Raw genomic sequence first — 23,093 nt, forward strand, 5'->3', positions numbered from 1 at the left:
GGGCCCCAGGCCCCTAGTTGAGAACCAGTAGTTTTTCCTAATGTGTCAAACTTGTTTTAAAATTTTGGAATTGGCATATAATGTTCATGAAATCTAAAAAATTTTGGTAGTTTCTGAGCGCAGGCTGTGGAGTGTTTGAACTGCCCTCTCCGTCCCACAATGCATCGCGGCACTCGGCCTTTGAAAAACCGGCGCGGCTAATTCAAGATGGCGGAGCTCGAGCAGCTGTTAGACGAGAGTGAGTAATAAAACTAACTCCTCACTAGAGCTTCATAACTCTCTTGTCGGGCATATGTACACTTTTAAGGCGCTTTATAACGCATGTTATTTGACATACATTTCAAGTGTTTTTCATTGTTGTGAGTGGTGTTAAAATAGACGCAAAGTTATTAGCGCTGGGGCTAACGAGCTAACAGTTAGCTTTCAGAAGCTACTACTATAAATAAATATCATACCTGAGGAGGTTTTCGCCTAACAATCCCTTTATAATGCTTTATTTATGACCAAAACTAATCTTGCGGTTGATAGTAGTAGTGTGGTGGTTATAATACGGACAGAGTTTAACTTCACAGACATTTATAGGGTCGTAACTCGATGACAGCTGCTGGGTTTTGTTGTTTTTGTCAGTGTCAGTCTGTTTGTGTTGTAAAACACTCTCCGTGTAATAAATAAGCACTTTCCATATGTTAACAGCACTCTTCGTATGTTAAAAACACTCTCTCTATATGATGCAGTAAGTTACTGGTGTCTAGAATTGATCTGGTTTATCACAATAAATCTCAGTGGATTTTTTCCTCAGTGTCATGTATATGCTTTGTTTTTATTGCATTGGGATTGAGGAGGATGTAAGTCCTCAGCTATGCTGTTCGGTCGATTGCATTGCTGTTACTTTATAATTATTAGTGTTAATATTTGCAACAATGGTCCAAATGCTTTGTTTGCACATTGAGCTAGAGCAGTGATAAAAGACACACATTAATATAGTCAGTACTATAAGCAGCTTATGCTTACAAAGAGATTATTTGTGGTTTCTCAGTGGATCAGTTTAAGTAAAAAAAAATTACATTATAATAATACATATATAATTTAAAGTTGTAATAGTAACTGCCCGAAGCATGATTAATATGTTGCATTTATATTATGGAATTAGGCTTATTATTTAGCACTTTATCTTATATCAAAGTCATCCATTGTTCATCCGTTGTTCTTTTGTCTTCAGGCTCTTCAGCTAAAGCCCTTGTAAGTTTAAGAGGTAGGTCAGTCTATTGTTTGTGACACCTGCAACTATTGTGCTGTAAATTGTCACAAAGTGCAGAGTCTTTACATCCCAGCCACAGCTTAATAATTGTTGGCACTGTTGTTTTGCTTTTCTACAGAAGGAAGTTTGTCTAATACTCTAAATGAGAAGAACAATTTACCAAAATCTCAGACAACCAGGGGACGGAGCAGTTACGTTTCTGTGGAAACGGTAAGTTGGCATTAATGCTTCATACTTGTTGTTGTACTGTTTGCTGCAATTCCAGGTTGGCTTACAATTTTAGTCAACCTTAGTCAAGGTAGCGCTTTGTTAAATGAGGCTTTGAGGGTAGAAGTACAGTGTTAAACAGATTGTTCTGTTCTTTAACATCAGCGATTGTTCTTTTAGTAAACTAGAAGCTTTCCTGTACTTCAAATAGTAGAGCATGGCTTGCAACGCCAAGGTCATGGGTTCGATTCCCATGGAAAGCAAGACCTGATAAAATAAAAAACTAACTTGAATGCAATGTAAGTCACTTTGGATAAAAGTGTCTGCTAAATGCATAAATAAATAAAAACACAAATTCCATAAAACAGCTTTGAAAGTTATGAGTTGTGAGAATTATGTGATCTAGGACATTTATACAGTGTGTACCATTCGCACAGCCTTGTTTTCATTTGCATTCAATTCAGTAGGGTGCCTACCTGACCAAGGTCCATGGTAGTACCTTTGCCTTTTAATGTTTACTATTCCTAAATATCTCCTGTCTGCTTTGTCCTTCAGCCAACAAGGAGCTCAAAAAGGAGTCGACTGTCGTGTGAGGATGAGGAGCAGCCGCTCGCCTCCAGATCTCCCAGGAGAAGCCAGAGGGTCACCACTGTGCCTCAGGTGAGAGCAGTGTCCAGGATGTGCTTTTAAAGATACATTAACCTATTGACATAAAGATCAGTGATTTTAGCATTTTTAATGACCAGCAAAATTTGAATGTTTTCCTTTTCAGAAACTTACAAATGTCACAACACCAGACAAAAGGGCTTCACAGAAAATTGGACTGAGACTAAGAAACTTGCTCAAACTTCCCAAAGCGCACAAATGGTGCATCTATGAATGGTTTTATTCAAATATTGACAGGTATGTTCTGCAGAGCTTATATTTCCAGTCACTGTGTACAGTTTCTGTGCTGTTAATATTCACATTCTTATTTTAATAATTTTGAGTATTGGAAAGAGATAGTAGTGTCTGCCTTTCATAAATATGATATTGCATTTCCATTATTAATAGATTATTAATATTAATAGACCAAGTAGATTAGCCTAAATAGTCTGCTTGACTGATTGCTAACTTGTATTGTACGTATATCAGCATTATATTGGCATATTGCTAGAACACTAATATTTTATGTTTTTGCCTTTCCAATTGTCATCTTTTTCATGTTTTTTTAGGCCTTTATTTGAAGGAGACAATGACTTTTGCCTGTGTCTGAAGGAGTCTTTTCCTAATCTAAAGACCAGAAAGTTGACCAGAGTTGAATGGGGAACAATCAGAAGACTTATGGGCAAACCTCGAAGGTTAACTTGCTGCTCACTTCAACCTTATACAGTAATAAATGCCTATAACATTGTTTGGCTGAAAATAGCAAAAAAAACTTATTTCGGTGTTTGGCCGAATAAGCGAAAAGACTGAATAAATTGTACCGGACAATGACATGACGCGAATGTGAAAGCATTTAAAACTGTCAGAGAAAGAGGCAAAAATAATTACAAGCATGAAGCACCGACAGCGAGAGAAAAAAAATTGTAATTACACAATAATACACACAATAGTAATTACCCTACAACAGCTCTATACATTTATTAAAACATTTAATTGGGGGGGGGGGGGGGGGGGGGTTGGTTGGGTGTGAAAAAACGTGTTCGGTATTCGGCCTTCGGCCCAGTATTTCATTTTCTTCGACTTTGGCCAAGAATTTTCATTTCGGTGCATCCCTAGCTTGTACTTATGTGTCTCATGTTTTTCAGATGTTCCTCGGCATTCTTCGCTGAAGAGCGAATGGCTTTGAAGCAGAAGAGACAAAAGATGCGTCTCCTGCAGCAGAGGAAGATCACAGATATGTCTCTATGCAAAGACCTGCCCGATGAGATTCCTTTGCCCTTGGTCATTGGCACTAAAGTTACAGGTGAGAATCTGATTATACAGGTTTGATATCTGACTCAATCAACAGATGTGTAAGGAGCATTTTGAAATAGACTTTTTATGTCTTCAGATTGTAAGTTTAGTAAGAATGAACTTGATCCAGATATTGTAATTTTCTATTTTGTGCTTTTTTTGCTTATATCTTTTGCACATTGTGCTGAAATAAAAAAAAACATATTTTGAATGAAAAAAAAAAATTATATATATAATTTTTTTTTTTTGTCTTCAAACTGTAGCTCGTCTTAGGGGTGTCCATGATGGCCTGTTTACTGGTCAGATTGATGCAGTAGATACTAGTGCAGCAACGTATCGTGTGACCTTTGACAGAAATGGGCTCGGCACACACACTGTTCCTGACTACGAAGTGCTTGTAAGAAAATTACTGTTTTATCACAAATGGCCATTATAATTTGTCTCGTTCTTTAAAACAATAAAGTGACATTTGATTTGAATGGCTAACACTCCCCAATGCTTTCTCTCCAGAGTAATGAACCTCATGAGACGATGCCCATATCTGCTTTCGCTCAGAAACAGAGGCCACCTCGTTTCCAGAGCTTTCTGACCCCACCCCGCGGGTCCTATCCCGGCTCAACCCAGTCCATCTTAATGGTAAAATGAGACTGTCAAATGTGTTTTTTAGATGGGTTGTTAACTGGTGTATCATTATCCTGAAATGTTTTGGAGGTCTGTTCTGCTAGGGTTGCAAGCAGCAGAGACAAAACTGGGTTAAATGCAAATAATAAAATGCAACACCATGTGATTTGTTCCAGCCACAAAATGTGCCAAACGTATGCAACATTTCAAAAGCCATTTAGAAACCAAACACTTAATTTTTAAAGAGAGGTCTGTGCCATTTTAATCATTTTGCCTATTGTTGGGCTATTCATATATTTTAGTGTTTGATTTTAGGATGTTTTGTTTGCTTTTGACAACCGCTTCAGTGAACAATTTGGGTCCTAAGTTCACCAGTTGAGAACCACTGACATGAATAAAAGATGTTCAAAATTAAATTCCACCAAAATGTTTAAGAAAAATAATCTTAGCCTCTTTTTGCTCTATTCCCAGGATAATGACCCTCTGTTCAGTCAGTCCCCCTGGAAAAGTAAACTGACAGGAACTGATGGAGAGACACTGGGTGGCTTTCCTGTCAAGTTTCTTGTGCAAGTGGTGAGAATTGTTACTACTAATGTTGTGTATGTTCTTGAATTTCCACAGAATTTCAATATTTTGTGTTATTCTCCTGCTAGACACGCCTGTCCAAAATCCTCATGATTAAAAAAGAACACATAAAGCATTTGAAGGAGATGAACACAGAAGCTGAGAAGCTGGTAAGATTTTAAGCTGATATGGTGGTTTTTGTACATGTTTATTTAGTACTACACCATGTAAGTTCTTCCATTATTCCTCTGCAGAAGTCCTATTCCATGCCGATCGGATTGGACTTGCAGAAGAGATATGCCACAACAGTACTGGACCTCGAACAGCTTAATAAAGACCTCAACAAAGTCCTTCATGAAGTACAGCAGTTTTGCTATGAGGTACATACATTTCTTTTACCCACCCCACCACATGACCAAACTTGCGTCCCAGACCTTCGGTTCTGGTTTTCTTCACAAAATCCTGGACATAAAGCATGCATTTAAATTCACTTTCATCCATTTTCCATCCATGATCTTCTCTGTTCAGCTGGCTCCAGATCAGGGCATGCAGCCTGCAGATCAGCCCAGTGAGTTGCGACGGCGCTGTGAAGAAGAGTCACAGGAAGTTGTGCGTCAGAGTAATTCATTGCCTGATGGAGAACAGCGTGTCCAGAGCCCCAGCCTAACCCAACTCATCTCTCGTCTTACAGCACTCCTCCTGCAGATCAGGGTACCAGACTAAACTGTTTACTTCTGCATGTCATTTAAAACAGAACAATTTTACATTTTCTGAAGGAAGCATGCCTTAAGTTATCTCTATGGTAGTTTTTCACCACAGAATTAAAAATTCAAAAAGTTAATTGCGCCTTATATATCTTTTTTCCCAGCAATTTTAATTCTGACTTTTCATCTCACATTTTTCCTTAATTTCCCCAGAATTCTGAATTTACATCTCACTTTTTTTCCCTTCTGAATTTTGAGTTTACATCTCGTAATTCTGACTTTTCTTTTGCCACAAAAGGTAATTATGACTTATGACAATTCTGACTGTTCTTGTAATTCTGAGACAAATGCCCAAATTGTGAAATACTTGGCCATTACCTTTTTTCTTTTTCTTTTTTCTGTGGCGGAAATAAGCTTCCACATTAAAAAGCATGTACATAGAGCACAGACCAGGAACTTGTGAGCCAAGACTACCATAATACTAATCAATTAACAGCTCAGTTGCTCAACTAAGTTTTTCATTCAGCTCTGTCAAGCTCTTTCAAGTGCCTCAATGTCACATGCAAATGTACTTTACATTGAATCCTGATCATATTTCTTTCCCTATTTAATGCAGTGTTTGGCCGAAGGGGGAGACTTGAATTCGTTTGAATTCAAATCACTCACAGACTCTCTGAACGACATAAAGAGTTCAATAGATGACTCCAACCTGAGGTAATACATTTTCATTTCTGTTGTTTTACTCCATTTATCTTACATTGTTTTTATTTTGCCGTTGTCGCACAATTCCGATACTATCTTAAAAAAACTCAAGGAATTAATCACCTACTATGATCTGTTTTCTACAGTTGTTTTCAGGATAATGTGGAGATCCATGTAGCACACATACAGAGCGGGCTGAGTCAGCTAGGTAACCTCCATGCTTTCTCTGCCAACAACACCAACAGAACGTGACTGAAATAAACTTGCACACCTCCCAATCTCAAATACAGACAGCGACACACCTCTTCATTTTATCACTTTGTTCTTTTGTTCATTCTGTTTGTTCATTCGCAAGTAGTGTTAAAAACGACACCCAAGTGTCTGAAGATGTTCAACTTGCTAGCAAAAAAAGTGGAGTGTGACGTTTTGTAGATGTAACTGTTTGATGTCATTTCAGATGTTGCTCACACTCAATTTGATATTTAAGTTTCCCCTTATTTTTATTATTGGTGGTTTCCAACTAGGGTGCACGCCGAATGGCACTCCTGATTGGTGCAGTTTGTTTGTTTGACTGCAACTATTTTGTATAATTTTATTTCCTCTTGTCTCTTTCTCGAAGTGTGTAACTTTGAGTGTCCTGAGAGATGAGGTACTATTCTGTCTGTTTTAAATATGTACATTGTAGATAACTGTACAGTTCACTCAAAATATATCAATAAATTGATCATATCTAGGGTAATGTGGACATTTTTTGACTTGCCAGATTTAGGTATTTTTGCAAAGCAACCAATATGTTTATACAAGTCCTATAATAGACAGCTGTGTGGAATGAAACAGTTTGTCTTGTCCTTAGAAGAAATAATCACCCAAATGCCCCACTGCTGTATGTTTTAAATGCGTTAGTTTTCTGTGGGGTTGTTTTTTAACCTATAAGTGTATGCATGAGATGGACGTTTGTAAATAAATTGATTTCTATTATCTTCATGAAGGCTCAGAGTCTGTATTCTGATGTTTATTTATGTAGAATGACTTCCTTTACACCCATATTGTGTCAATCACACGTAACAATATACAATATCTGAAATATACAATAAATATCTGATTTTCAAACCTTAAAGTGTTCTTCAAAGCTTCAGATAAAGTCTGTGAGTGATAAACTGAAACGCTAAATAAACCCATTAAAACCAGACATGGCTTCTCTTTCCCAATCCGAGTCGGAATCTGAGAACTCGACGGCTTCGCTTGCTCTAATGGGAGAGAAAGTTCCGAAACTTCCCGACTGGCCCTTTACTGGCATGTTTTGGACCGAACGGGTGACATGTTTGGGGGATGATGAAGACATCATGAAGTTATTCTGTGATGGGAGAGGTGGAATAACAACCTTCATCTCTGGCCCGATGGTCTTGTTCGGAGGGAAGTTATCATACTCCACCAAAAACTGCTTCATTGTAGACTTGGCATGGCTTGTGCTCATAAACTGTCCGTGTCCCTTTGGATACTGCTGCGTGTAATTGCGTGGCACCACAACACTCAGGTGATCGGTCTTGATCTGGTTCTCCTCAGTTCTGCTGAACATACACGGAGTCGTAGTCTGGTTGTATATGTCACCTTTCATGGTGCAGATCTTCTCATCTGAGGAGCTGATCAGCTGTTGACTGAAGTCCCTCGTGGCAAACTTTGGCAGTCTTTGTGTCTCCAGGCCAGTGTGGTTCTGATGTGTAGTAAACTGGTTCATAAGGAGACTGCTGGTGGTCAGAACGTTTCCACTGGTCTTATTTGGAACAGGAATTCCCACCTGGCGCCGTGACTTGGCTCTTCGGTTCTGGAACCAGACCTGAATAGAAAATTGACATTGGTTTAGAAAGCTGATGCCATTAATAAACACAATAAAACCACACCGGCATACATTCAGACAACGCCAGCAACTAGGGAAGCTTGTCACTTTTACTAAAACTGAAAGGTTGAACAGTGTTTTCAAGATGAGCATTTTTCATAAATGTCAAGTTGGTGGAAGTAAGTAGCTAGTATAATTTCATAATTCCAAAAAGTGTTACATGCTTCTATATAATATTACAAAGGTACTTTTTACATTGATGAAAGGCCTTATACAGCTAAATACATATCAAAACATTCCACATGTTACGTGATGTTTTTTCCTACTACTTTAGATAGTATTTCATATTTCAAAATATTTTTCTCCTTGAAAAATGCTTTTGATTTTTTTTGTCTATACAGAAACTTGCTCTGAGAAAAATGTACTTAAGGAGAAACATTGGCAACCAGCCAGGGAGTCATCGTTAATATTAAGCAGGAACATTACTGACAGAAATCTCACCTGAATTCTCGACTCTGGCAAGCCGGTCAGTGCCTCAAGTTTTTCTCTTAAGTAAATATCAGGGTATTTGGTGTCCAAGTACACTTTCTCCAGGACGTCAATCTGCTGCTGCGTGAAGTTGGTGCGTTTTCTGCGGTGCGTAAACAAGCTCGCGCTGTCGGCTCTGGAGGCGCCATGGAGGAACCTCATCCTGTCTTGAGTTGCGTAATCTGATGAGAAAATGAGTAACAACGATTGAAGTTAGACATACTGATTATTTAGTTACTCACATGCATTTAAAGAAAGATTCCTGGGTAAACATCCACCTGTTGTGTGCATGTTATTCCTCCTTTCCAAATCCGCGTTAGGAAACAACGGGAATTGTTTTAAGTGCCCATTCCCAAGGTTTCCTTGCACGACTGCCATTGTGACCTAATCCTGCTGGTGTTGGGCTTGCAATGATTTGACTTACCTTCGAATGGCATTATATATCCAGTGGGCCAGCCTTCCTTCAAAGGTGATCATCAAAGTGAACTGATAGGAGGCAGGTGTGAATTCTTGACATTCGTGGCACATTTGCATCTGTAAAAGGTTCGTGTGTGAGTTTAATGGATCTCCACCCGAATACACATGGCTTGAAAAAACATGTACGTGTATTGTTGGATCGAGATGTTTTCCTGATCAGCTCCTCAGATCAGTTTGCAGCCTTGCACTTCCTGTAGACCCCTGGCTTGAACACAATATGCAGGAATGCATCAGATGATTGTAGTGGAAATTGTCATTGATGTAAAATGGTTAATATATATATATATATATATATATATATATATATGTATGTATAGTACATTTTTATAATTGAATTCATATTTTATATAGAGATGAAAAATCATGAGCATTTCCAAAAAATATGGGTGTAGTGGAAAAATCAGTATAATTCTTACAAAATAATTTGTGATTTTTTTTTTTCATATTAGCAGAATTATAAAAATCTGAATAATTTTTAAAATGTAGTAGCCTAAAAGTTTTATAATTGAAATCATATTTTATGTACTTACGTAATAAAATATCATGAGCATTTCCAACTAAATATGATTGAAATGGAAATTGATGTAAAAAAAAATCATTATAAAAATGATTTTAAAAAAATCAGTATCACTTTCACAAAATATTTAAATATAATCTATATATATATATAAGCAGAGATTAAAACATTTAACATTTTCATATTTAAAATCATGTTTTAAGATAAAAATGGTTAAAAAAAAAAAAAAAAAAAAAAAAAAGTTCAAATCCATTTTAGTAAATAGCAACCCCCGGGACATAAAAGTAAAAAAAAATGAGGTATTTAAAAATTGATTGTTTTGAATAGAATGGAACAAGCAAATGACATAGATAAATTTGGCCCAGTGGCAGAAAATCTGTAATGTTCATGTAAAAGACCATGTAACCTGATAGGTTTTCTTGACACAACCTATACATTCAGAATCCAAAAAGTCTGTCTGTGGTGTTTGTCCCATCTGCAATTTGCACTTTAGACCTTGTGAAGTGACATTTTGCTCCACTGAACACTTGTGTGTGGCTGAAATGACTATAAACTAAACTGAAGAAAGCACATTTTGCAGGAATGCTAATGCATGCTCTCCTTTAATCCCCTTTTATCTTGTTTAAAGGCCTCCACTATGAACATTTTTAACTTTGATCAGATCCAAGACCACAATGATTAACTCGCCTATTCACAAATATCACCATCCGGAAACATCAAACATAAGGCCGTGTCTTTTGATGGAGCCAACCGTGTCAGCTAATGATCAGCCGTTAACACATCGGCTGCCATCTTTGATAGACAAAGCGTTCTCACCTCCAAAATACTGCCATAGACAGAGGGATTAGCGATGGACACTTTGCTCCTAATGTCACAAAGTTGTTGACATCATTTGTCTAGACATTTGTCTAGAGTTTTTCCTTTTCTCTTAGTTTTAAGTTTAATAAATGATGTCCTTAAAAACAACACTTATTTTTGTTTTATATTCAAATTGTACTGTAATGCTCTAACGCAAACCCACAAACTTACTTTATTTTTTTTTCTTATTTTTAAAATCCAACTTCATTTTGGAGGATTTCATCAAATCACTGCAATCTTTGGTTACTATTTTGAATAATTCAGTAAGTGGACTGTGGAATGTTGCTGTGTATTTATATTAATAAACCATAACCACTGCACAACAATATAAAAAAAAAAGTAACAGACCAATTAATGTGCAATCAGCATAAAATGGCAAAATAAAGAAAAAAAGCACCATAATCCCATGAAGGATCCAATGTGAGGATCATCCCAGCATGATAAAAATCACATGTTAGTCACTGACTGCAGACAGCACGACTGTTTGGGATCAAGTATTTCACTTAAAATATATCTCCCATATTCAGTGTATTGGTATATAACTGGTGGCTTTCCCAAAAAGAAGAAAATACTTCAACATGAATGCTCAAGCATGCAGTGATTACAGCAGATGTTACAGAGGTGTGTCTGAAAGGGAGGGTGTTTTATTCAACTCTGACTAATGACTTCCTTTAGTTTTCACTCTGCTTCCTAAGCTTTTATTCCCCCTAAAGACTAGCTTTCCTGCTCCAATCTGCATTGTTACTGCATTTAAAACTTAAGAAATCACGAAATATGAGCTGATCCAAAAACAGTGATCATTTGAGAGAATTGCAATTGTTGAGTGTTTGATATTGGCCAATAAAACATTCACACCAAATATCAATCACTTCTTTTGATCTTTTCTGCATTTTTTTTTTTTCAAACCAGGGTGTTTCAAAACTGATTTGAAATGCTAAGCAAGATCATTTTATACAATAAACAAAGATATATACAGCACCCAAAAATGAAAGTTATATTATGTGGAAGAGGAAGTAGAAGTGTCACTGTCATAAGTCTGGCACCCAGACCACACTTCACCAAAGATAAGTGCAGAAGTGTGAATCTCTCCACCCTCAACACACATAAGGTGCTTCACCTTTGAAATGATCATTTTAAAGCCTCTCCAAAATTACAGTTTTACCGTATTTTTAAGTTATTCCCTTTTGCATGAAGCATAAGAGCCATATGTTAATATAAAGAAATGTTGCATGAAAAAAAGTTAAAAGGCAAAACACTGCAGCAAAACTCACCCGTTTACATGGCTTAGCTCCTCCAAATAAAGTTGCTCAAACCTATTATAGTTTGCTTCCATACAGTGAAAATCCATGGTTACGGCTGTCAAGTTGTGTTGGAATAAAAATATAAAATAAAAATAAGTTAAATAAATGCTACTGCTCCAAAGTGGGGTATTAGTGACTCAATGGTATATTTTAGTACCTTTTGAAAAGGTACCGCCACAGTGACAGCTGTGTCTAACACTGTTAGTGTTTGATAGAAGTCTCATGCTGAATTTAAATCAAACAATACAGTAAAAAGTATAATTAACATTAAATTTAAAATAATTCATTTCAATTTGCCTGTGGCCATATAGAGGCCAACAGTTTTGGAGAATGGATGGAAAAAATAAATTCAGCATCATTACGCCAGTCTTCAACATCACATGAGCCTTCAAAAATAATTGTAATACGCTTAGAAACATTTCGCATTCAGTATAGAAGTAAAAATCACTCACTTTTGATCAATTCATCCTTGCTGAATAGAAGCATTCATTTCTGGGGGGGGGGGGGGGGGGGGGGGGGGGGGGGGGGTCGCAAAAACGTGGAAAATTCAGTACGTTTCAGAAACATCCCAGAATTTTTGGAAAGTTTCTGGAAATTCTCCACGCCTTTGCAACTCTATTAACTTCTTTAAAATTAAAATAAATTCAGTACGTAGTTTGATGGTTTCCCACTTCTTGTTTTAAGTGCTTTTTAAATCACTCCTTTCACAAGTCGATGCTGCTTTTCCAAGCCACCCTGTGATTCACACTGTCACTATTCCATATGATGCTATGCCAACCACTAACAGTCCATGAATGCACATTTATGAGCTTTTTCCTCATTTTTAACTCTCAAGGACTTTTTTGCTTCTTCCAGTAAGAATTATATGAAACATCTGTGCAAGAGCATCAAGAGGACCAAACAGTTACTAACTGCAGTTGATATTGCACGGAATTGTTTTTAAATATCAAAACAAATGAACGTCATGTCAAAGTACAAGGTTATAGACAATGACCTACACCTTTTCTCTGATAAGTTTCAGCTTCTGCATTTTTACTGGAGCCTACAGACAACTTTGTTTGGAGAAAAATGCAGGCAAATAAACACTGGCAGATTAAGAAAACATCGTGAGTTTGGCAACACGTGCTTTAAATACTTAAAGGCAACCAAATACAGAAACACTGCAAATAGGGTCAGAATAAGTTTTATAATATTCATACCATCAATCTGCACTTTATTCGGCATTTAAACTTTTAAGAACTGCAAGCATATATTTGTGAACCTTAAACTATGTATGCTGATAACTCTCTCAACTACAACTGTTTATTTAGTCAGATTTAGGCCAATACCACCAAAAAGGTGGAATCATGATAGGGAATTAAAACTGAAAAAAGAAAAAACCCAGAACAATTACCTTTCAGGTCAAACACCACTGACCCATAAGCATGTCCCAGCCAGGTTTATCACTTTTTGTAGTCTGTGCTATTTGCAGTGCATTTCTGTATTTGGTTCGGTTGTCTTTGCAGGTGTTGTCAAACTGACGCTTTAATTTCCTGGTGTTTTCTATTTGCATGCATTCTTTGGTTGCAGCACATTGATCTGCTATTTTACTTATACATTTTTTTTCTCCAAATAATGGCATTAGTATTTAAAAGGTCATCAAAATGAAGTTGGTATATAGTCAACATACAGGAAGCCATATTGTAACTTGCATATGACCAAACAAGATGAAACTGATCAATTTCAATGTTACTATAGGAAGGAATCAATCATTTGAAACGTTTTTCCATTCACTTACGGACTAAAAATAGTTTTGAAAGTGTAGTTGTATCTTAAAAAAAAAAGCCCGACACTGCTATCAGGAAGTGCATAAATGCCACACTAGCTACTGGACCCAAGTTTAACGTCCCAAACTAAAACCACTATGACCTTATGCAGAGGCTGCTCATCTGTACCCTAGCTCATGAATTATAGGCAAAGAGACTAGCACTACAAGTATTATTCTCCCTTGGTTTAACTGATTAGTTCCATATAGAAGTGTTAATTACACAGGCTAAAAGTGACAAATCGCATAAAGTTTTTGAACATTTTATTAAGACTGTTTTGGTTCTCAGATTAAGAGCACTATTTTTCCTGATGACAGCAGTGTTCTCAGTGATTGGACATTAGTCGCCTCTCTTCGTACTTTTCATGGGAGGGAGGGGGAGGGGGTTGTAGAAAAAAAAAAAATTAGAATGTGCAATCTTATTAGAAATAACTAAACTGTGGGGAACTTCAGTGGCTATACCTTTCTTTTCATTTCTTAAAGGCATGCGAGATGGGCATTGTCTCTTGCAGATGCCGTCACTCTCAGCATCACAAAGCACAGCGTCACAGTGTACAAAAATCTGGGGAGAGAAGTAGCCAGTGATGCAGCCTAAGCACACAAAATCAGGTCTCGGAAGGGACACAAAAAAAAAAAAAAAAAAAAAAAAAAAAAAAAAAAAAAAAAAAAAAAACTCCACACACATACCTCATCCTGGAATACGACATCATTCTGCACAAAAGTAAACATCTTGATTTCAAAGTGCTTCACATGAGACGGGTATGGAACGCTATTAGCAGTGACCGGATGGAAAATGGTCTCGTAATGATCAGCCAGAGTCACACAGCTGTTGAGATGGAGACAGATTGGAAATTAAAAAAAAAATATAAAAAAAAAAAAAAAAACCAACAATAGCTAAAAAAGGCAGGATGGTCCGTAACTAAGGAGATTAGGTTTACAGTCAGAGGGTTTTAAAACATTACACAAGTTAAACCTTACCCATCTACAATCAAGTCCCATCTTGGAGTAGAGTACCGGTCTTCTTTCAGAGTAGCCCAACAGCTCTCCAAGACTAGCTCTATCTGAGGATCAGTGGACTGAAGCAGCGCCACCTCAAAGAACAGAGGACTTCTTAAGTACTGTACAACTGGGTAATCCTCCTCTACATAGAAGTTACTATAAGAGCCATCTGGGTGGAGAGGAAAAAAAAAAAAGATAAAAATAAGTTTCACAAAGAGCACTTGCTTCCTTAATACTTAGTCCAATTGCCCTTTTAAACCCAATATTATTTTTGAATTTGGGTGATCTGGGGCCGGTTTCATAACACAAGTTTACCAAATAAGCCAGGTTTCAGTTAGTTGATTTATTGTCAGTTGATTTGGTTCAAAATAAATCATTAACGGATATAAGCCTGGTTTATATGGTAAGCTCGTTTTATGAAACCAGCCCCAGATCACAAATGATCAATAAACTGCTCCAACAGAATAAAACCACCAATCATGTAGAATTGTGGAAAATCTTGTACTACTCTGGCCTGATACTTCCCGACAACAGCAATAGTCGCATTATGAACGATTGGACTAAAAGGGTCTTAAATGCTCTCACCTGACTACTTGCTAGAGCTTGGCTCCAACGATAAAGCCCAAAAGTATGCTTTGGCTTCTACCTAAATGTTAAGGTACGCATACAATGCAGGTGTATAGTATGTACAGGGCCAAAATTACCACATGTACAGCGTAGACGTGCTTACATTTCAGTCTGCCTAGTGCACATTCAGCACACCACTGAAGTATACCTTGAAAGGCTGTGCGTTCAACTAAAAGCTGAAGTATACTTTGGACTTAAACACACCTGAACAAGTTAATCAAGGTCAGTAATGAGTTTGATCAGGGTTGGAGCCAAACTCTGCAGAAAAGGGGATTTGTGGTGCTATTCCTGCTCAGGACTCATAGAAACGGGGCTAAAGGGCTGTTTAAATTGTGCCTTTTGAAAAGTCTAGCACTAGCTACTACAAGTTGACTTGCTTAAAGTTGTAACTCAAAATGAATATGGGATGGTGAAGCTACAGCATTTTAGCATACCCCAAGCAAGCCGCAGTACAACTTGCAGCTCTCCAAAACCAGTCTCTGGCAAGGGTTCATTTTCCCGTGGCTTTGTGAAGAAAGCAACCGTCTGGGTATCATTTAGCGTGTAAAAGCAGGACACGGTCACACTGAGTAAGAAAGAGTGCAGTTTAAAGTTTCAAAAAGACACACTAGCAGGCATGATATTCACAAACGCCAACAGATTCCATCTCACCGATACTCTGGATCAGGAGTAGCGGGTACTTCCTTTTTATTCTGCCCGTAAAGTTGTAGCCCGTTACCCAAAGTGATGTCATTTTGATACATCACAACACCTTCATAGAACTGAGGGAGAGATGACCATAAGATGAGAGTTTAATACAAGTACAACTAAAACAAAACCACCTCCATACCGTTCTAGTGGTTCCACAACTGTTTGCGTCAAAAGAGAAGTAGGCGAAGCGATCACTGCTGAACTTGGGTCTACATGAGGGATCCCTCAGGGTAAGTTGACGAGGGACAAGCTTGGGTACAGATTCTACCTTCACTGCGAGGGCTGACATGGTGCCATTGCTAAAACACTCTGGAAAGTTCATGCCAAAACCATTACTTCTCTAGGCCGATTACCAAGGCCTATTAAAAGCGTTAACAACTTGAAACCATGCAAAAGAACATACCAGTCATGGTCATGGGAAAGTTGCAAGCCAGGGAGAAGTCACTTAGTGTCCATTTGTTAATGGGCTCCCATAGCAACACATCAAGTCGAGCCCTCAAGGATGAAGGGTACATCAGCTGAAAATAATTTATTTAATAGTTGAATTTATAGCACTGTCCGTCTACACAAGAGGGGAATTTTTTTTTTTTTATCTTTACCTCAAACACAACATCAGACGAAAGGAAAGGCACTGCCAGGCTCATATGAGTGGCATTCTCCTTTATATCATACTCTGCTCTCCGGTCTGGAGTCATGTCATGCATACCCATCATAATGTTAAAGTTTTTGCCCACGTTTCCAAATGAAATTACAACGTAGAATTTTTCGTCATCACAAGTTCCACTCATAGTTGGGAGAACTGGATGGGGGAAAAAACGATCCATTGACAATGACATTAATTCCTTGGGTAACATCAAAATTAGCAGTATCAGCACTTACGGACATCTTGAAGGTTTACGTCAACAAATGCAGTATGGGAGAACGGAGTGTATTCAGGAAGGATCATAAAACCGAAGGTGACAAGAAGAGTATAAACCGTAATGGTCAAATCGACGTGCTGAGGGGGGGGGGGGGGGGAGGGAGACGAAACCGATCAGATGCAGCAATGAAACGGTCTCTCCAAAAAAAGATGACATTAGAGACTCACAGTTCTGACAACAAAAGTGTTAGAGAAGGGAACTTGAAGTCTAAACGCCTTGGAGCCATTTTGAGAGCGTTGTTCCTGTATGTTGATGCCCCTTGCATTGGCCTCTGCCACAGTAATGATCCCAGTGGAAAAGGTTATGTTCACCAACTCCGTGTCATAAAGGAAAGGACCCAAGAGTACATCAAACATCCTTTGTTCTGCATCAGTGACTACAAGGGGGAGGAAAAAAAATAAATAAAAATAATTGCAAAACATTAAATTATACATTTTATATTCTTTGGACTGTCAAAGAACCGTCACTCACAGTCAACAAAGTGGGGTGGTCTAGGCATAAGAGGGGTCTTGATGGGGAAGAGGACTCTGTATCTTGTATCATCCACGCCTCCCTCACTCCACAGCAACTCCAGCATTGGCTCAATGTTGTATGTGATATGGTACTGGTTATTCACAGCATGACTCTACAACAGGAATTAACCATTAGGTTAAAGTACAATACTTAAAGTTGCCAAATTAAAGCAAGAAACCAAACCTTGTAGTAGCCATCCGGTCCACCCATTGGTATTTTCATTACAACTTGATCGTCTACCACAGTCAAAACATAGCCTCTAGCGGTCATTTGTGCCGAATCTATCCGCTTTCCATCTATTCCCATGAACATCCCAAGGATGCTGGTTTCAATAGAACGCATTAGTGGATTAAACCGGGGGAAGTTCCAGGTGATCTCCTCATCCGTAAAAGAAAGCCCACCTATAAGAGAAGCAATAGATCAGGGTTCTTCCATCGTGGTCTTGGGAGATCCACTTACCTGCAGAGCTAAGCTCCAACACACCTGACTGATTTTCAAGTGACCCCAAAGACCTTTAGAGGTCAAGTCAGATTAATTTAGTTTGAAGTAAACTCTGTATGGAAACAGCGGGTCTCCAGGATAAGGAATGAAGAACCCTGTAAATACTGGGTGAAATGCTATTGGGAATAGCATCACGTACCAGTTGGACATGCAGCAACAGCATCCAACATTGTTACAGACCACTGTTTCTTGAAGTAGGTGGTCACCCTGATGATCTTCATGGGCACGCCATTCACCTGTTACAGCAGAATCAGCATTGGTTCAAGAAAACTACTAAAAGCAGCACCACATTTTCCATACTCACATTTTCCACATAGGTCTCAGGCATGTCATAACCGCTTCGTAGCACCAATCGAGACCTGGTTGTTGTTACACCATACCCTGCCCTCAGGGCATCCTCCAACACCATGGCTTTTTGTGTAGGCGTGAAAAACACCATCCTCCAGATGTTGTACCTAGAGGTAAAGGCCTGGAAGATGGCAGGCAGAGCTTGTTTGATCAATCGGCACATGCCATGCAAACTCAAAACAAGAGCTGAACCACCGTACCTCAGGAACAGTATTGGTCCACTGGTCAAGCTTTTGTGCGCGGGGCATAGGCTGTTTACGCAAAGCTATAATTTCTTCTGGCAATCGGTTAACAGAAACCTAGGAGAAACCATTGTTAGGACATCTGAAGTCTACTGTGGCTTGGTATCTGTGTAGCCCCAAGCGAGCCAAGGTTTTACCTCCATATAACTCTGAGTGCACAGAACTTCACGAGAGGCCCATTCATCATAGTGACAAGTTTTCGCCACCTCAAAGACATCTTGTTCCGCTTTGACACCATGCACCCGGATACGCATGTCAACATCAAACACGCGATCATCCTGAGTTTAGAAAGAACTACTGAAGTGAAAGATGGCAGGATACAGCAACTCTTTAGGGCCAAAAAGAGTCAGTTACCTCATTCGCTACAAAACAGTTGAGGAGAGAAGCAAAGACTTTGTAGTTACCCCAGGGATCAGAGTCTATACTAAAGCCACATTTGGCAGCCAAGCTTGAAGTTAAAGGTTCAATTTGGGAGCCATCTGAAAAAAAGGTTAAAAAGACAAGGTTATGACACAAATGTAGATTACGATCACCTTTCTTGGCAATATAACTAACTGCAGGTAACTTACTGAGAGCATCAAATTCAACTTGATTTCCAAGAGCTAGAGACTTATCTACAGTTAGCCTCATATAACTTCCCAGACAATCAGCCTTCAGGCCTGCTCCTGAAAGAAATAGTATATCAAACTTTAATGGCAAATGTGGCATACTGCACCTAAACGAGTACACACATAAACAATACATACGTTGGTTAAAATTCTGTGCTGGCACCACATCGAAATTCCTCGGTGTAGACAGGATATTGAAATTCTTCTGTGCCAAAACCATAACCATCAACAGCCAAAAAGTACTGAAAGAGAAATAAAACAAATGTTAGAAAATTGACATCACCAAAACATTTGCAACACAGAATCCAACTTACCAAATCCCCAAAAGCCCTGTCATCCTTGCTCAAAAACAGACCGCTCTGTTTTCAGGTGGTCTAGATCAAATGCTTCTAGTGCAAGAGCTCAAAATAATGTGCATGAAGCTCTCTGAAAGGAAATGTATAAATCAGTTAACTCTTGTACACAGGTGATGCTTGTCATCAACTAAAGAGCAGGTGTCATGAGTTAACTATTACGCTGCAGTATTCAGAGGAAGATTCAGACATTAATGAGTGAAAGCTGAGCTAATGATCATTGCAATAAAAATGTAGTATTTCTAGGAATGGCATAAACATTTTTGGTTACTGAAAACGTTAAATACATTTGGTAGATTTTAAATAGTTACTGCAATGTACGCGACGAGTAGATTATCCTTTGAGGTATTTTTAAACTAGAGAATATAAAATGTAATGTAATCATAAATTATATTTTAGATTTAAACAGAATTGTATGTTTGTTTTTGGAGTTAAATATGTCCCAGACATATTCTTGACAGGTCTTGTGAAATTCAACATATTTTAAAAGTTTACAAAGAGCAAGAAAATAGGCAAAATGCACATTTTAAAGAATGGGTTTATTTAAAAAACAAACAAACAAACACATAATTATTGCACCTTTTGTGCCGGAGAAATCAATAATTAATCAAAGTATTCTGAAATGTATATCGTCGGGCATTTTATTTAGAAATGTTTTCACTCTTGAGCACTGACCAACAGGATTGGCCCTTACTCACAATGTTTGAAAGACTACCAGCAGGTTAATAAATCTTTATCACTCATATAGAAACATTACAGTTCTCGGACAAGGCTTAAGACTTGCATCTTAAAATATGTGCCATTGTTTACATTTATAAAAACTACTTCTAAAAACTACTTAAACATCCTAATTGAACTATGACCTAATCCTAGCTAAATCTAAGCCCTGTCTGTGAAACCAGCCCTAAATGTCTGAATGTCATTTCAATTTATGACTGCACAATCATATAACCTTGGATTGTCCATGAGAACATAACTTATAGTTGAATCAACAGTTTAATGAGCTTGATTATAAAATTGAATGACTAGTTCTCTTCAGTAGCCTCTCTTCAACTTTTCTTCACGGTCCTGTAGTGTCTGCCGCAAACTTTCTTTAGCATCTTTAAAATTAGGATTCAGTTCCAGGGCGCTCCGAAAGTCACTCTCAGCTTCCTTGAAAAAGCCTTAGAGGGAAAAACACATTGAAATAAAACAGCACACATTAGTGGAATACAACAGATTGGCAGAAAGCATGCTATGAGAAAAATAACAAAACTTTAATAGGAATAGTTCATCCAAAAATTTTAATTCTGTCATTAATTACTCACCCTAATATCGTTCCAACCCTATAAGACCTTCGTTCATCTTTGCAACACAAAAATAAGAAATTAAAATAAGATATTTTTGATGAAATCCGAGAGTTTTCTGACCTTGCATAGACAGCAACGGAACTACCATGTTCAAGGCCAAGAAAGGTATTAAGGACACCTTTAAAATAGTCCATGTGACATCAGTGGTTCGAGAATACTTTTTGTGCACAAAGAAGAGCGCTGCGGCTCGTTTACAAGCAGAGGAATGTACACGCATGCATCATGGTATTGTCATGAACTCAGGACTGCACGCGCATTGAAGACTTACACGGAAGAGAAGAAATTGTTGAATAAAGTTGTTTGTTTTCTTTGCACAACAAAAAATATATTCTCATAGCCTTATAAAATTAAGGTTGAACCACTGATGTCACATGGACTATTTTAACAATGTCCTTACTACCTTTCTGGGTCTTGAATGTGTCAGTTGCGTTGCCGTCTATGCAGGGTCAGAAGGCTCTCGAAGATGAGCGAAGGTCTTACGGGTTTGGAACGACATGAGGGTGGAGTAATTAATGACAGAATTTTCATTTATGGGTGAACTGTCCCTTTAACTGGTCTATGTGAACTGTGCTGGTCTGAGCAAGTCTTGCTGGTCTCCCAGCCTAACCAGTACCCTAAAACCTCTCAGGTTGTCTTAAAGTGTTAGGCCTAGTTCACCCAAAAATGAAACTTCTGTCGTTAATTACTCACCCTCACGTCGTTCCAACCCATAAAACCTCCGTTCATCTTAAGTGCCCCTATTATGGATTTTTGAAAATGACCTTTCATACAGCGTGTAACACAGCTCTAAGTGACTGAAAACATCCTGCAAAGTTTTAAATCTGAAAGTGCACCGTGTATAAAGTTATTCTCTCAAAAGAAAGAGTCGACTCTGAATCATTGAAACGAGTCGTTTTTAAAACGAATCCCAAGCCGTTTCATGTTGACGTCAACATGAAACATTAGCATATAGCCCTCCCACTTGTTGCGCGCGCAGACCTGTGAAAAGTGGATTTTCGCGTTGATCTGAATGAAAATGCAAATTCATTCTTTGACACTAGGTGTTGCTTTTGGAGCATTAAAAATAGCTGTTTCCCCGCTGATGGCTTTACTCAAAGCAGCACTGAGCTCACAAACACTGCTTTAAATGAAATCGACCAATCGGATTAATCACCGGAGATTAGCGTCACGCAAAGGAGAAGTTTGGGAAAATTAATCTTTGAACGAATCGTTTGGGAGCAAATAAAGCCCTAAACACACTGCACGATTGTTGGCTGTCCCCGACGAAAAAATGGCATCGTGAAACAATCGTGGCGAATCAGAAATCGTGCTGTGTTTCGATTTCGTAAAAATCGTAAAAATAAATGCATATTATAAGAAAATGAAAGTGTTTTTTGACCTTGCATGCATGTCAACCTGTTGTTGGGGACTCCCAAACCCCAAATATGAACCTTTAATAACCCATAATAGGGGCACTTTAAGATATTTTTGATGAAATCTGAAAAGACAACTGAAAAGACATTTCAGTTGTGTTGCTGTCTATGCAGGGTAAGAGAGCTCTCAGATTTCATCAAAAATATATTAATTTGTCTTCTGAAAATGAATGAGGGTGAGTAATTAATGACAGAATTTTGTGATTAACTAACCCTTTCACAAGCACTGACATGATGCATGAAGAAAATAGTTTTTAATTGCTCTACAGTAATGTAAGCCCCTGTTTAATGGTTAAATTTAGTTTGTACCCACCCAATCTGTAACGTATCAATCCTCTGTTATAAAGTGGCACTTCAAACTGGCTGTTGATCTGTATGGCAGAGGTGTAGTCATCCATGGCTTCATTAAAATCCACCCTAAGATACTTCACCTGCCCTCGGTTATTATAGGCAATGGCCAAATCATGAGCACTGCAGTCTCTAGAGAAACATAAAATGTTATTATTAGCGAAAACGTGAATATTTTCTGAATTTACCAACTCTGTCGTCTGTGCTTGACAGTTTACATGCAGTCTGTGCTAATGTTTACCTGACTAATTTATTCAAATGAACGTACTGTCGTTAATACCTGGATTTGGTGCAGGACTCGATGTAATGTGTGTATAATTCCTCGGCAGGTTTATAATTCTTACTATTGAACTCGTCGTGCGCTTTTTGTAGGATCATGAGCTCGCTGTCCTCCATGAGACACACTACTACTAGCGATAATCAGCTCATGCATATTAATTAGTGCGTACTGACGTTTTACTTTTTCCTGGAACGTCCTGTCACTGAATAGATAGTTTGCCAAGAAAATGTTTCTATGCACTGGCGGTGTGCGAGCGCCCCCTTCTGAGACGGAGTGTAATAATTAGCACTCAAAAGCTAAATAAAATGAGCAATTAATAGCGCCACATTAAATAAGGATGGAATGGTGTCAGATCCCCTGCAGCTAAATATATAAAATCCCCGAAAATATTTTAGTTAGGCTTGCATTATTATCAGATTTTGTCATTTAGTTTTGTATCATAACTTAAAACTCAAAATACATTTTCACTTTATGTATTTATTACAACGTAAACTTACGTGATTACCATATCAAAATAACTTACAGAAACTGCCTACTGCATAAATATTGCAAGTACTGTTGTATCACTTTGCTAATTATGCATAAAGCAC

General features: G+C 38.1%; 4 protein-coding genes across 6 annotated transcripts; 1 reads left to right on the forward strand and 3 right to left on the reverse strand.

Annotated features, from left to right (window-relative positions):
• The first annotated feature begins 171 nt into the window (after nucleotides 1-171).
• On the forward strand, nucleotides 172-7,174 carry lin9 (lin-9 DREAM MuvB core complex component). 2 transcript variants are annotated; one of them, XM_079375286.1, is made up of 15 exons: nucleotides 172-238; nucleotides 1,220-1,252; nucleotides 1,377-1,468; nucleotides 2,021-2,125; nucleotides 2,238-2,368; nucleotides 2,680-2,805; nucleotides 3,256-3,413; nucleotides 3,667-3,800; nucleotides 3,914-4,039; nucleotides 4,496-4,597; nucleotides 4,678-4,758; nucleotides 4,843-4,968; nucleotides 5,117-5,299; nucleotides 5,909-6,006; nucleotides 6,141-7,174. In XM_079375286.1, exons 1-15 carry the CDS (start codon nucleotides 208-210, stop codon nucleotides 6,244-6,246), a joined length of 1,632 nt encoding a protein of 543 aa, XP_079231412.1. In that variant the 5' UTR covers nucleotides 172-207; the 3' UTR covers nucleotides 6,247-7,174. The 2 variants fall into 2 exon arrangements, with proteins under 2 accessions (XP_079231412.1, XP_079231411.1); XM_079375285.1 differs by lacking the exon at nucleotides 172-238 and having other exon boundaries at nucleotides 1,135-1,252; nucleotides 6,141-6,987.
• On the reverse strand, nucleotides 6,995-8,946 carry mixl1 (Mix paired-like homeobox; the record flags this gene model as incomplete). 2 transcript variants are annotated; one of them, XM_079375293.1, is made up of 3 exons in its annotated part: nucleotides 6,995-7,828; nucleotides 8,330-8,538; nucleotides 8,781-8,946. In XM_079375293.1, 3 exons carry the CDS (start codon nucleotides 8,791-8,793, stop codon nucleotides 7,160-7,162), a joined length of 891 nt encoding a protein of 296 aa, XP_079231419.1. In that variant the 3' UTR covers nucleotides 6,995-7,159. The 2 variants fall into 2 exon arrangements, with proteins under 2 accessions (XP_079231419.1, XP_079231420.1); XM_079375294.1 differs by lacking the exon at nucleotides 8,781-8,946 and adding an exon at nucleotides 8,635-8,734 and having other exon boundaries at nucleotides 6,996-7,828.
• Nucleotides 8,947-12,825: 3,879 nt separating this feature from the next.
• On the reverse strand, nucleotides 12,826-19,098 carry LOC306843512 (uncharacterized protein; the record flags this gene model as incomplete). The annotated part of the gene is made up of 20 exons (XM_079375035.1): nucleotides 12,826-12,872; nucleotides 13,776-13,875; nucleotides 14,001-14,139; nucleotides 14,292-14,481; nucleotides 15,374-15,504; nucleotides 15,591-15,700; nucleotides 15,769-15,938; nucleotides 16,033-16,147; nucleotides 16,229-16,471; nucleotides 16,717-16,925; nucleotides 17,021-17,174; nucleotides 17,246-17,463; nucleotides 17,703-17,799; nucleotides 17,868-18,032; nucleotides 18,112-18,210; nucleotides 18,291-18,431; nucleotides 18,508-18,632; nucleotides 18,723-18,818; nucleotides 18,900-19,003; nucleotides 19,076-19,098. The coding sequence occupies 20 exons, from the start codon at nucleotides 19,096-19,098 to the stop codon at nucleotides 12,826-12,828; spliced, it is 2,676 nt and encodes an 891-aa protein (XP_079231161.1).
• Nucleotides 18,508-22,670, reverse strand: ttc32 (tetratricopeptide repeat domain 32). The gene is made up of 5 exons (XM_079375296.1): nucleotides 22,504-22,670; nucleotides 22,189-22,355; nucleotides 18,900-20,277; nucleotides 18,723-18,818; nucleotides 18,508-18,632 (listed from the first exon to the last, which is right to left on the reverse strand). Exons 1-3 carry the CDS (start codon nucleotides 22,617-22,619, stop codon nucleotides 20,150-20,152), a joined length of 411 nt encoding a protein of 136 aa, XP_079231422.1. The 5' UTR covers nucleotides 22,620-22,670; the 3' UTR covers nucleotides 18,508-18,632; nucleotides 18,723-18,818; nucleotides 18,900-20,149.
• Nucleotides 22,671-23,093: the final 423 nt, after the last annotated feature.

Source organism: Barbus barbus, assembly GCF_936440315.1.
Source record: "Barbus barbus genome assembly, chromosome: 24".
NCBI classification, from domain to species: Eukaryota; Metazoa; Chordata; class Actinopteri; order Cypriniformes; family Cyprinidae; genus Barbus; species Barbus barbus.

Coding starts and splice junctions, on each gene's coding strand:
- ttc32 (XM_079375296.1), bottom strand. CDS start 22,619: ATGGAGGACAGCGAGCTCATGATCCTACAAAAAGCGCACGACGAGTTC. Junction 22,356..22,503: donor GAGTCCTGCACCAAATCCAG/GTATTAACGACA, acceptor ATGTTTCTCTAG/AGACTGCAGTGCTCATGATT. Junction 20,278..22,188: donor ATTGATACGTTACAGATTGG/GTGGGTACAAAC, acceptor TTTCCCTCTAAG/GCTTTTTCAAGGAAGCTGAG.
- lin9 (XM_079375285.1), top strand. CDS start 1,141: ATGGAATTAGGCTTATTATTTAGCACTTTATCTTATATCAAAGTCATC. Junction 2,126..2,237: donor GGGTCACCACTGTGCCTCAG/GTGAGAGCAGTG, acceptor TTTCCTTTTCAG/AAACTTACAAATGTCACAAC. Junction 4,598..4,677: donor TCAAGTTTCTTGTGCAAGTG/GTGAGAATTGTT, acceptor TTCTCCTGCTAG/ACACGCCTGTCCAAAATCCT.